Source organism: Drosophila miranda, chromosome 2 (genome assembly GCF_003369915.1).
Source record: "Drosophila miranda strain MSH22 chromosome 2, D.miranda_PacBio2.1, whole genome shotgun sequence".
Taxonomy (NCBI): domain Eukaryota; kingdom Metazoa; phylum Arthropoda; class Insecta; order Diptera; family Drosophilidae; genus Drosophila; species Drosophila miranda.
Window position 1 is genome coordinate 31,347,393 of NC_046675.1, and position 14,011 is coordinate 31,361,403.

The 14,011-nt window shown below is 40.0% G+C and overlaps 1 protein-coding gene across 1 annotated transcript; it reads left to right on the forward strand.

The window, feature by feature from the left end:
• Positions 1 to 629: 629 nt before the first annotated feature.
• LOC108157267 lies at positions 630 to 2,126 on the forward strand. Its single transcript, XM_017289255.2, has one exon. The coding sequence runs from the start codon at positions 698 to 700 to the stop codon at positions 2,045 to 2,047; it is 1,350 nt and encodes a 449-aa protein (XP_017144744.1). The 5' UTR covers positions 630 to 697; the 3' UTR covers positions 2,048 to 2,126.
• Positions 2,127 to 14,011: the final 11,885 nt, after the last annotated feature.

The following is a 14,011-nucleotide window of genomic DNA, read 5'->3' on the forward strand; positions in this document are numbered from 1 at the left end:
TATAAATTGGGTAAAAAAGAGACTCTGACTGAAGTGCCTCCGACTCCAAGCCTTTGACATGTGGTCCAGTGTTATTAGATCACAATTCCACTCCAAGAAACCATTCTTTCTGTTTCTGTTCTTTTTTTTTATTTGTGTTTATTTGTTTGTCTATATTTCCCAGAAGCCTGGCCGCAAAACAAACCAAATGCTGACCACGTTTTTGTTGGCAACTTGCAAACGGCATCCGGCCTCCTCGTCCAGCCCTCGGGGTACACGCCTGTGCTCGTGTAATATGCAAACTAGAGACGAGCTCCAGCAGCAGCAGCAGCCACGGCAGCAGCGATAACTGTACAGATAAGAGAGGGAGCCCAGAGACAGAGGCAGAGACAGGGACAGAGTCGCTTACAAATTGCAGGTACACCTCTCTATCTCTCGCTCTACGAAAATTGTGTGTGTCAGGGCGTCAGCTGTCAAATAAGGATTATCCACAATTTATGAAATTGCCCTGAAATCTCAATCTCTACCTGCTGCTAGCTATCGTCTATCACCCCCTCACTGCCTGGAGAGAGGTACGCAAAGATTTTAGGTAATTCTATTATAATTTTGCATAAAACCCTACAACGGAAACGACTGACGACACATTCAAGTTGCAGTTTTTGACCGGGCAACACCACCACCACCAAAACAAAAATTTAATTCAATTTGTTTGTGAAATATGGAGTTCCTACTTGCCGATCCAGCCATGAAGATCATCATCGAGGGAGCCAAGGAGTGCTTCCTGCCGCCACCGGAGAAACGTGAACCAAATTATTTGGACAATCTGCATATAATATTCTTCGAACAGATCTTCGAGACGATCGACAACCTCAGCGATCAGGTGCGCATGGCCCGGGCGTATCCGCAGTTCTTATCAAATATCCTCAAGATCTGGCAGAAGCGTTTGGACATGATTGTCGGACCGAATACGGCCTTTTTGGGCCTGCTGGATATCGAGGACTATGTGTTCTTTATGGATCACATGGCCGATCGTTTCAGAGAGCTGCACGTCCATGCGGATGGCGTGGGTTCGTTTGCGCAGTTCTTCGACTATATACGACATCTGCACGATGTAAATGTCACATGTTTGCCCGGCGTGGAGACCTGTGTGCTGGCCGGCAATCCCAATACCGTGATCGACGATGACATCCGAGATCTCACACTAATGATACCCAATCTGCGGCGTTTGACCAGCTGCATGAACATCTCGGGTGGGTATATCTGGTGTTTCCAGAAGCTCGAGGAGCTCGTCTTCCACTCGATGTACCACTCGCTGCCGCTGGACAGTCGCTGGATACAGGAGATCTGCCTGAGCATGACCCAGCTGCGGGTCCTGGACATCACCGATCACTTCGACAGCGGCGTACGCCTTACGGGCATCAAGCTGCCGAATCTGGAGGTGCTCAAGATCAATCTGAGCAGCGTCGAGTGCATGATACCGGACGTACTGCAGTTGCCGAAACTCAAAAAGCTGGCCGTGCGCTTCGATGACTCGCGCCAGCTGCACGCCGATCAGGAGACCATTTTCCAGCAGATTGTTGTGGCCAAAAGCGAGTCCATCAGCCGCATAGCCCTCAACAATGAGGTGGTGCAACTGCCGCCGCGCTGGCATCAGAGTTTGCTGGTGGAACTGCCGCAGCTGAGGAAATTGGTGTGCGAGAACTGGTACCACGACGATTTCTTCCTGGACTGCCAGCACATACCGTGCCCCCAGATGGAGGTCCTTAGCTTCAGTGGCTGGGAGATAGTGCGCGAATATCAGCTGCTGGAAATGGTGGCCGAGTGCACAAGTCTGCAGCATCTGGCCCTGAACGGCTACCACAGCAATGCGGCCCGACTGAGCAAACTGGTGCAGATACGCAGGGAGGAGAAGAACGCCCAGCCCCTGCAGGTCTTCAGCGACATCATGTGGACCACTCTGATACCCGAGGAGTACCAGAAATGGTCCGCCGACAAGTACGTTCAGGCCACCTGCGATGGCAGCGAATACGACTACCAGGAGGATGGTTTCGAGTTCGATTTTGCTTAGAAAAGCCCCCCACTTCAGATTGTACATATTTTTGTTTCATTTTTATTATTGTAAATACACATCACACGCATCTCGAAAATTGCCATCGGTTTCCTTCAACGTTTTCAAAGCAATTTTCCAAGCGCTTTAGGGTCTCACAAATGGAAAAATCAACAGAGTTTATGGGCCTCTCTGCACACATATGACCTCCACGGGCCACAGACCACTCTTTTGGCCAGTCCACTCTTTTGGCCAAGTTAATTTTGCGAGGCATAAATTATTTGATTTGATTGAGTCGGAAAATGAGTTCGCAAAATGCCCAAAGCGTTTTTCCTCGCCGTCGCCGTCGCCGTCCACGATCCACACACGCTCCCTCCCTCCTCCCACTCCTTTCAAGTTTTTGGCTTTTGGTACTCTGTACTTTCAGGGTTTCTGCATTGTTTGGCTTCTTTCGGTACTTGGAAGTTATGGCCACTAATACCCTATGGCCTTCGGTATAAGCCATAAAATATGGCCTTAAATTTCCGTGAAAGTGTGGGAGCAATCAGTAGGCCTCTAAAATTTTTAAAGATCAGCTGTAAATACACAAATACGAAGATTACAACCGTTTGACGGGTAAAAGGTGTTCTTTAAGTATTCAGAAATATTATGGATATTTTTTTTTTAGTTTTTTCAATTAAAATATATTTTATTTAGCTGTAAAAATTAAATTAATTCTACAATTTTCAGAAGAATTTATTAAGCAGAAATTTATTAAATAATTTTTGAAGCATTACTGAAAAAATAAATGTTAAATAAAAATGGCATTCTTTGAGTGAAATGACTCCATGAAGGTACGTTTTATAATTAAAAAACTATTTAAGAACTCTGAAATGTGGGAAAAAATACGGAAAAATATAGAAAAGGAAGGAAATAAATATTAAATAATTAAGAAAAATGGAGTTCTATGACTTAAATGATTCAAGAAAAGCACGTTTGATAATTATAAAACTATCTAAAAACTCTCAAATGAGGGGAACAATATAGAAAGGCAATAGAAAAGGAAGGAATTGAGGAAATGAATATTAAATAATTAAGAAAATTAAAAATTGAGTTCTATGACTGAAATGATTCAAGAAAAATACGTTTTATAATTATTAAATTATTTAAAAATTTGTAAATGAGGGGACAATAATTGAAAAATATGGCAAGGCCATAGATATTTTAGTACTATATTTAGCCCATAGATTCTCGATAATTTATCAAATATTTATTAAAGATATTTCCGTGCAATGACTGTGGAAAAATAGGGAAAGGGGATGGAAAGTCAATAGATATTATAGGCCTATATATAAACCCTAGATTCTCGATCATTTGCCAAATATTGTGGCCCTATCAAACGGCTCCAGCGTACCAAAAGGCAGATATTTACGTGCCCGAAGAGCGTTGCTGCATGACGCGTGAAGCAAACAACTTCTTGTCTAAGGAAAAGTCTACTCTCTGTCATAATAAACCAACTTTAAGCACAAATACAAGAAAAAACATGAGCTTAAAAATTAAAATACCCAAAAATCGAAACCCAAAAATCCTCCTCGTTTTTCGATTGGGTAAAGGAAATGAAGCAATTTTTAGCCACAAAATGATTTACATAATATTTTCTACCACTCAAAAAAAAAAAATATATATATTTGGCTTTCGTTTTCCCAGCATTACGTGAGCCATGAGAGTCGAAGACGGAGGCTGTCTCCTGGCCTAAATTATTGGTCGCACTGACAAGTCAACACAAAGTCGAGCTATGGGGCCATTGGGGGGCCGTGGGGGGACTAATTTGTGGGGCACCAATCGAGAGATTAAAATGCAAACGAAGGCGACTCGGCGACGACAGTTTGAAGTGGACAAAAATTTAGAAATAATGGACTATTAATTTATGGCCAGCAGTTGCCATTTCCACAGAGGCAGACCTTTTCCTTTTTCTTTTTTTTTTTTGGCTATCTATGCGATGAATGTTAGCTGCATATTTATGGGTTTTTCATTAATTGACTAATTGCAGGGGCACAAAACACACACACACTGACCCCCAAAGGGCACCACTTAAGACCCCAAACTAATGCCAACCAATTAAAGGCGGCAGCGGCGGTCCTCTCTACTCTTTAAACATTTTGCCTAATTTCTCTATTAATTTTATTTAACATGACACGGGGGGGGCAAACAATTCGTCATGCCCTCTCCTCCGTTCAGTGTAAAAAGTGTATCAAATTTCTATGTGGAAATTGGAACAGAAGCTGGAGGCTTAGACGATTCGTTATATGGATTTTGCATGTGGCTTCGAATCGAAACGAATCAAATTAAACGTATTGGAATTGAAACGGATTTTACCATAATTAAATTAAACATAAAAGGTCCGCTCTCTTAAGTGGTGCTCTGTGCCGGATAATGTTCGGGGATACGATCCATGGCTTTGACCATAAATACGGCGATAAGACCCACAAGCGGCATGGCGTTTGATCAGAGAGAGATCTTCGAGAGAGAGAGAGAGAAATGCAGTGGCTCTTTGGGGTCTACAGGTGGGTATATTTAGGGGGAGAGATCTTGGGTTGAGAGCCACATGATAGCTCCTAAAAATTTCTAAAAAAGCGAAAGGCTGAAATTTAATAATTAAATTACTACTTGGTTAAAGAAGATTTATTATAATATTTATTTATTTAATTTTTATAGAAAACATTTCAATATTTTTGAGATTTTAAAATTACATTAAATAAATTAATTAAATTATTTTTTAAACTATTAAATTAATTTTTTTATTTAATTTTCTTGGAAAATGTTTAAGGTTTTTTTTTAGGAACATTTATGTTATTATATTATTGTTGATTTTTTTAAATTCATTTAATTTATTTAATTATCTTAGAAAATATTTAAATATTTTAGAGATTTTTGTAAAAACATTTATCATATTATTATTAATTATTTTCAGATCTTTTTCATTAATTTTTAATTCATTAATTTTATTTATTTGTTTTCTTAGCCAATATTTTAGAGATTTGTTTATTTATATTTTTTATATTAGATTTATTTAATTTTCTTAGAAAATATCAAAATATTTATGAGAATTTTTTAAGTCTTTTTATATTTTTAAAATGTGTATAATTAATTATAATTTTCTGATATTTTTTTTTGCTTGAAATCTCTATAAATCAGTCTTTAGTTCTGTCTTTACCTCAGCTTAGAGGTTCCCTTCTCGAGCTGTTGATCACTGCCCATCGATCTCTATGCCACTTCCACGAATCCCTCAACGCACCAGCCAACAGACAGCCGGCTTTCCAGGTGGTCTTTGCAACTTGATTTGCAACAGAAAAAAACAAAACAGCCTGAGACACCAAGTAGGGGTAAAAACAAACACAAAACATTAACACAAGTGTCAACAAATCTTAACGAGGCAACAAAATGTTTGGATCCCCCCTGTAGGACCCCCCTCTAACTAGCTTAAACGTTGACAAATCGTTTGGTAACTCAATACTCTTTGCGTTTGTAATGCAAAAAGACACACGGGAAAAACAGAAAATAAAGAGAAAAGTAAGACCCTATTTTGGGGTCTACGCACAATACAGATACTCGTATACAAAAGACCAAAAAAAAAAAAAACAACGACAAGCGACACAAGATAAATGCTTACAATTTTATTGCCAAACCGAAGTTGACGTGTTGTCCGCTCGTTTGTTGGCTGTCAATGGGTTTTGGCCAGGCAAAAGTATGCTAAAAATTGCATCCATCCCCACAAATGGAGTGGCGTTTGAAATTTGACATCTCATTGATTAATGCCAGGCGTCTCAGAGCCAGACGCTCATTGCGGCATTTGGCGGCGGTTCGATTAATTTGTCACTTGGCGAAAAACTTAATTACCGAAAAGATTGTCAATGGCTGGGCGCTCGCTCAGTTGGAGGCCCACTTTGATGGGCGGTTGCTCTTTGGGTCTTGTCTTTCGAAAATCGCGTGACGTTTTCATAAATTCCGAAAAAAAATATATGATTTAGACGACCGTAACACGATTGGATTTTCACCGATGGTTCTCAAGGGGGGGAAAATCATCGACGGCATCGATGAAGCCAAGTTCGTATTAAATGCGATTCTAGCCGAAGAAAAATGGAGCCCCGATCACTTTCCTTCGATCTTCCCATCGGGAAAATATAATCATTCTCTTGGACACGCAAGAAGACGGTATTTTTTGGTACTTTGATAGAGAATCGTGTTATATCATCAAAAAATGGTATTTTTCTGGTACCATATGGTATTTCAACCAGAAAATAATAATCATTGAGATCCCATCTTGAGATCAGGTCGAGAAAATACGATTCCCCTCAATAACAAATCGTATTTATCTAGTATTTTTGCGAGAAAATATCAAGAAATGATTAGTACATTGATAAAAGGACGTTTTAAAAAATTGTATTTTCTGGTATTTTATAGTATTTTTGAGAAAAATACTAAGTGCTGTATGATAAAAAAAAATACAATTCCCTTTACTAAAATGCGGTATTTTCTGGTGATAGAAGAGATGATTACTGTTATATGTAAAAGATATTGGTAATTAATGGTATAAATACAAGAAAAAGTATTTTCTATATTCTCTGGTATTTTGTGTTTTTTTTTTTTAAATTTAGTTTTGCTCTATAATTAAACAAAAATAAAAATCCCTTTACTAAGAAACAGTATTTTTCCAGTATTTTTGTTGCTATTTTCTGGTAGTTTTCCGTTAAAATACTGAAAAGTGATATGTACTTTAAGAAACGGTATTTTTCTAGTAATTTTCTTATATTTTTCTAAAGCGTGAAACATAACCGACAGGAAAAATTCATCGTTTGCAGTCCCTGAAAAATAAAGTAACTCGATCCGCCTCTTCCCATGGAAATGAGAAAAACTTATCTCTACACCCAGCGAATGGACGAACGGTTGAACGGAACGACAAACGATTGCCTGCTTTATGATGTGCTATCAATGGCCTATCAATGGCGGTGAGTTTTTGTTCTATCGGCTCATTTGTAGAGCCATCAAAATGCTAATTGAAATCGCTTTAACCAGCCCGTTGGCCTGCCTTTCATCTATAGCCGTCGCTGCACCAGAAAATCAAACAACCTGCTGATCATTTTACCAACATCATCCGAAGTAATTTAGTAGCCGCATCGTATCGGTGGCAGGCGGCAGACGGCAGCGGCTGCGGCAGCGGCTACTCTTCAAAGCCTATCTTAAGCCAACTGTAAACTGTCAAATTTAATAACTGCATCCCAACAATGCTCCTGCTTCGAAATTGAATCGAATTTCTCCCAGTCTACGCATCTTTACGATCCGATGCACTCACAGGCGGCAGGCGGCAGCGGCAGCATCTTGCAGATTTGCATATAAATTGTTCCACTGGCTACTGCCAGTGTAAAAGGCTTTTACTCTTTTCACTCAATTAATTAAAATAGTTCCACTCTCTCGACTCTGGGGGTGTTATTAAAAACAGATTTCAAAGCCTTATCGAGAGCGGCCAGCGCTAATGAAGACATCATCGAAGGCGCTGCCAGACAAAAGACTAAGGTGACGAACCCGAAAAACCGTAGTGGCACTTAAGGTACTACGAGAAAAAATGCCATAAATATTTTGTATAATTGGTAAAAGCTAAGAGATTGATTTGGGTTGGCTAGAAGATGGATTGAGTTTATTTATTGCAAAAGAAACGATCTCCAAAATCTCTAGGAACATTCCTTATACGACGATCTATGATTTGAATAGAAATAAAACTTCTTTGAAGGCGAACAAGATGGGATTATGAGCAAAAGAAACCATAAGAAATCTGCTACCATAGATGTGCAAGGATCTTCTTTCGATCAACTAGAGAACTCTTCCTTTCGTCGCTTAGAGATCTACATTTAGGAACCCATATACCACGGAGCCATAGAGTTTTAAGACACTATAAAAGGTTCTACTTCAGATCTTCTTCCTTAGATCTAGATCTCTGGAGATCTAGCTCAAATATATCACTACATTCAGTGCAATTAAACACTTCCAGGATGATAAAAGAGGTCTTTATATGGTTTTCAATGCCTAAAGCATGGTCTCTACCCCTCGTAAGCCCTTACAAAGCCTCGAGACCCCTTCTAGTTAAAATAACCATAATTTCTATATCCCTTAACAATATTTTACCTCCTTAAATCTGTAAATAATGAAATTCCCTTAGCTTTCAGCTAATAGAAACATCATTTGCCGTTGAGTTCAAAAGTCTCTTGGGTCAGATCATCGACAGGTTTCCCCCTTCCCCTTCAACTGGAGAGTGCAAGTACTTCCAGAGCCAATCCAAACCAATCCAAAGGAGTTCTTTGTCTGTGGCAGACACACCAAAGAGTGCCAGATTTTTCAATAGCTCGAGGGCACGTGCATGCAATTTTCATTCATACATTATTCATTCATAATGCGCTTGTGAGCCCAACAACAACCAGCCATTCACATGTGAACGACTGACTGCCAGAGTGGCTCGATGGGCTCTCTATTTACCATTTAACTTTTGAGGAGCCCCGTCTCCGGTCTGTGTCTCTGTGCAAAAAAAGAATACAGAAAATAATTGCCAATTTCAAGCCAATTGCCTATTTACCCTGGTTATGGTTAATAGAGAAATCCGCAAGGGGGGCAATCATCTATGGCAGAGACACCACAGCCAGACATCCAGAGAGAGAGAGAGAACTCAAGGTAGACATTTGCATAGAGCCAACAATTGAGTTAATAGTGAAATTTTCGTAATTGCCATCTCAACTGGCAATTACTTTTACACTAAAAGCGGGAAAAAAAGGGACAAGAAAGGAAGAAGTATACATTTGGATGCCCTAGAAGGTATATTGTTGGATTGGGATTAAGATTATCCCAGGGAGTCCCAGAATATAGTCCTTGGGACATTGATCTGCCATGACAGCCCTTTCAAAAGGTCAAAAACTCGACACTGAAGGCAGGAGGAAACGCAGCCCAAACCGAGGGGCGCTGCTGCATCACGCTCAAACCGTATAACAGAATCAATCATGTACACTCAAAAAATGTGGAATCAATGAGGAAAAATTCCTAAAAAGGTAGATACTTTACTGAAATATTCTTAGAAACAGAAGTTTTTCTTTACCCAGGGAGCCCTAGGACGTTGATCTGCAATGATAGCCCGAAATTATCAAAAACTCGACACTGAAGGCAAAAACGAGGGGCGCTGCTGCAAGACGTTTAAGCCGTATAACCAAACCGATCAAAAACATTCAAAGAAAGGGGAATCAATGAGGAAAAAAAAGAATAAAGTCATACAAGGGGAGATTCTCTACTGGAAAGATTATCCCAGAGAATTCCAGGCCATTGATCTGCAATGCCAGCCCTTTCAAAAGGTCAAAAATTCGACATTGAAGGCAAAACCGAGGGGCGCTGCTGCACGACACTCAAACCCTATAGCCAAACCGATCAAAAACATTCAAAGAAAGGGGAATTAATGAAGAAAAACTGAATAAAGTCATAAAAGGGGAGATTCTTTACTGGAATATTCGTAGAAAAAGCTGTTTTTCCTCCAAAAACATCGTTAAATCGTTGCTATATGAAAGATCATTGAGGTTCTGTGGTTCCTGTTCACAGTTGCCACCACCTATCCCTACAATAGAGAGACTTACCTTGGCTCTATGGCAGATCTCTACAGTCATATCCTCTCCCCAAAGCCGGCGTACCCTCGCATAATGCCAACTTGTTGACAAGACACCTTTTTGAGGTGGTAACTCAATTTATTTATTTAAATTTCAGATATGCTGGCTGTGTTTTTTTTTGCACACAGGAAGTGACTGAGCAGCAAGTTGACGCCAGGCCAGAGCCAGAGATCGGTTTGGGTGTTTGGTTGGGGCTCTGGGGATTATCCCAGGGAAGGCCATGATTTATGTGACATAGTTTCCCCCCCCCCCCCCACCCACCAGTCGAGGGCGTTGCACTAATTGAAATTGCAAATGTGCTGCGCTCCGCTCCGCTCTGGAAAATTGATACAAGTATTATGCAGTATGTTTTTTGAGGGCTCATAAATTCATAAACACAGGCACGGCCATGGTGTCACTTTAATTAATTGAGGAATTATAAGTTTTTGATCGGTAGAGATTCCTTCGGTTATGATTATTATGAGAGATGCTCAAAGATCTACCAGATACAAGCCGCAGTAGAGGTAATCGTAGACCCTTCGACCTGTGTGGCATTTGAGAAAATGCCTAATAAAAAGGTAAAATATTTCAAAAATTTGCATAAATTGAATGAAGCGCGTTATCGTAAATCAAGCAGCCAGAAAATAAAAAAGCGAAAACCGAAATAAAAGTGTCAACGAAATGTATCTAGTATCTGGGGTTATTAGAAAACCGAAGCAGACAGTCTTGACCGCCAATTGAAATGTTTTTTGGGATATTTATGACTAGAAAAAGGAAATTTTCGTTGAGCGTAGCTATTAAATGTTTTTAGACCCACCAGCATGATTTTTGGGGAAAAAGATACAAGAAAAAAATGTGTAGACAGAGAGAGAGAGAGAGAGAGAGAAAATATTGTCATTTAGTGGGGAAATCTGTGGCCCCAACAAATACTAATTTTAAAAACTAACTAAACACATTGTTAACATCACCTGACCAGAGGCTGAAAAGGCTTAAAAGTCAAAGGAGTTGTCGTGGCAACACAGACTTTAACAACGGCCTTTTCTTCGCAGTCAATGCTAATGAATGGAACGCGTTTTGTAAATTGTCTGCCAAACGACCAAAAGGAACGAAAGGAACGAATGAATGCCTAAGTGACTAAATGAGTGACTGACAGCCAAATGGCAGAGGAGTTGCCTTTTAATGAGCAGCAACAGAAGCCAGTAGCAGGCCCAGAGCCGCAGACGATGTTTGTCTGGCCAAAAAGGTATTCTCTCTTGGCCACTGGTTGTTCGGGCATGGGGGAGGGGACACTCTCCAGTGTAGGACTTAAGCGTCTCTCATTAATTCATTTAAATGGCGTTAAAAACGGAAGCCACCGTCAGTTGGTGCTGAAGGATTTAACATGGTCAATCAGACGAGATTGGTGGATGGTGTGCGGGTGGGGGGGGGGGGGGGGCTTACACTAGGAATCGGGGGTTTTTTGTACACTTCAGTCAAGGGTTTTGCTCGATTGCTGCTTAAATGATGTTGTAAGTTTTCAATTAAATGATTGGTTGGGGTTTTGGGGTCTGCCTGGGGCTGGGGTTGGGGTTGGGGGTAGTGTTGAAATAAAAAGGGTTTTGATTAGACTTAAGTTGAAGAAGTGCAGTTTCTATGGAAAATTGACTTGCATTACGTGAAAAAAGATGATAAATGATTTAGATTGTTATCGATTATGGTCGATGATATCGATAATATTCTATATTTATCCACAAATATTTTCTATATCCATAGATATACTATATTTATAGACAGCTATCAATATATATCAATATGTATCGATAGTTATTGTCAGTTATTGAATTATATCGATAATTATCGAAGTGTATCTACTTTTGTGATATTTATCGACATTTATCATCGAAATTTATCGACTCTTGTCGACATATGGGAGAGTTATCGAAAATTATAGTCAGTTATTGAATTATATCGATAATTATCGAATGATATCTACGATTATCAAATTGTATCAATAGTTTTTAAAATAAATCGACTTTTGTGTTATTTATCGCCAGTTATCGATACTTTTGGAGAGCTATCGATATATATATATATTATTTAGTTATCAATTTGCGTCGATAATTATTGAAATGTATCTTCGTTTGTCTTATTTATCGATAGTTATCGAAAATAATCTACTCTTGTCGACATATGAGAGAGTTATCAATAATTATAGACATGCATCGACATAGCCATAGACGTTTGTCGTGTTTTCCCAATATTTATCGAAATTAATCGACTCATGTTGGAATTGGAGAGAGTTGTCGACTATTATAGACAGTTATTGATAAATGTCGACACCTATATGGATACTACAAAACATTTCCAACCGTTTTATGAGAACCAGACCCACGAATGGTTTCAATTCCTAGAAATCCATTACGTTCTGGATATTTACCCCATAAAATGCATCCACTTTGGAAAAAATATGAACCCAATGTTGTTTTAAGTCTTTAAAACAACAATTTGAATAAAATTCTAAACTATTTTCTTCCAGATTTACGCTCTACTTTCATTTAGTTTGGAAACTACATAAAGACCCTTAAAAGATCCCCCTAGAATCTGCTCCCAGCATCGAAAAACCTCCATCACTTTTTTGCATTAATTTGGGTTACAATTCTGTACTTTTTCCTTAAAATTTCTCATTTCTTTTGTGAATTCTCTGGCACACAATATATGTATGTATGAATGTATGATCTCTATAAGGTAATGCTCTGTCCCCCTACTTTAGTTATTGGTGTTTGTGAATGAGCAATTACAGTTAATAAGAGTCCAAAGTGTCAGAGAATCGAATGGTGTGGGTGTGTGGGCGCGATCCGCACGGCTCTAAGTATAATTAATTTGTTTCGGGTGGGGATAGCTTTTCGTTTCGCTCAGTGTACGTCCAGGCCAGGCACTTGGAACTAATTGACAAGTTTCCATATTTAAACATTTTCTGTGAATGAAGCTGGCTATGGGCTGAAGGGGAGTGGGGGGAAGTCGAATATGATTAGAAACCAATGGAGGGGAGGGAGGGTGTATCCACACGGCAAATCACGGCTTAGTGGGCGGTTTTCCAGCTTTTGCTCTGTCTCTTTCTGGGCTCCATTCAGTTGTATGCCTGTCTCTGTCCTTCTTTGTTCCATACATTTCATTCACAATCTAATGCCTGAGAGCATGATCCACACCCACACGCCAAAAGCCATGCGAGTGCGATGTCATCTAAAGTGGAGCAAAAAAAAATTAAGAGAGGCCTGTACAGAGGTACGCTGTACGCCTGTCTCTTTCACTGTCTTTGGGTCTACCTTTAGCTCTATCTTTGCTATCTTTTTTGAGCTTGTTTTGTCTTTTCTTTAGCTCTATTTTTGCTCTCTTTCTTTGGCCTGGGAAGTCATTCCTTTAGCTCTAACTTTGCTCTCTTTCCTTGGCTTCTTTAGGTCTACCTTCTGTTCAATCTTCTCTGTCTTTCTTTAGCTTCTTTAGGACTACCTTACCTCTATCTTTTCTCTCTTTCCTTGGCTTCTTTGGCCTTTCCTTTACCTCTATCTTTTCACTCTTTCTTTAGCTTTTTTAGGTCTACCTTTAGCTCTATCTTTTCTCTCTTTCCTTGGGTTCTTTGGGTCTACCTTTACCACTATCTTTTCTCTCTTTCCTTGGCTCCTTTAGGCATCCCTTTACCTCTATCTTTTCCCTCTTTCCTTGCCTTCTTTAATCCTCCCTTCACCTCTATCTTTTCCTCTCTTCCTTTACCTTCCTTAATCTTTGCTCTTCTTCCTTAATAATTTCTTTTGCTTTTTGGAAGTACAGCTGCAACATTTTGCCATTCAATTCGCAGTCCAACAGCGAGAGAGAGAGCGCACGACAGCAGAGGCAGAGGCATTGCCATAGGCACCTTCGAAAAATTTATCAATGAAGCCACCCACGTGACGCTCTCGCTCTGGCGTCGGCTCTCGCTCTACCTCTCTCTCTGTGTGTGTGTGTGGTTCTCTCTCGCCAGCCTGCGTGGGTCTCCCCTGTGTGTGCACGCGTGTGTGGGTGTAAAAGCTTCTTGTTATGATTCCTATAGGTGCCAAAGCTTTTTGTAGCACTTGACAGCTTTCGTTCGGGTGTTATTTTTAGCTGCTGCAGCTTTCTTTTTTGTGTTTGGCTGCAAAGCTTTCAGGACTTGGCTATTTCCAAGGAAAACCCACCAAAAAAAGTGCACCGAAATGACGCAAGTGCATTAAGGGCTAGAATCCTGCCCCCCCAAGGGTGGGTGGGTGTGAGCTTTGGGGCGGGCTGTGATCAGACGTCTGTGTGTGTGTGGGCTGTGACTGGTGGTTCCACCTAGAAGAAAAGC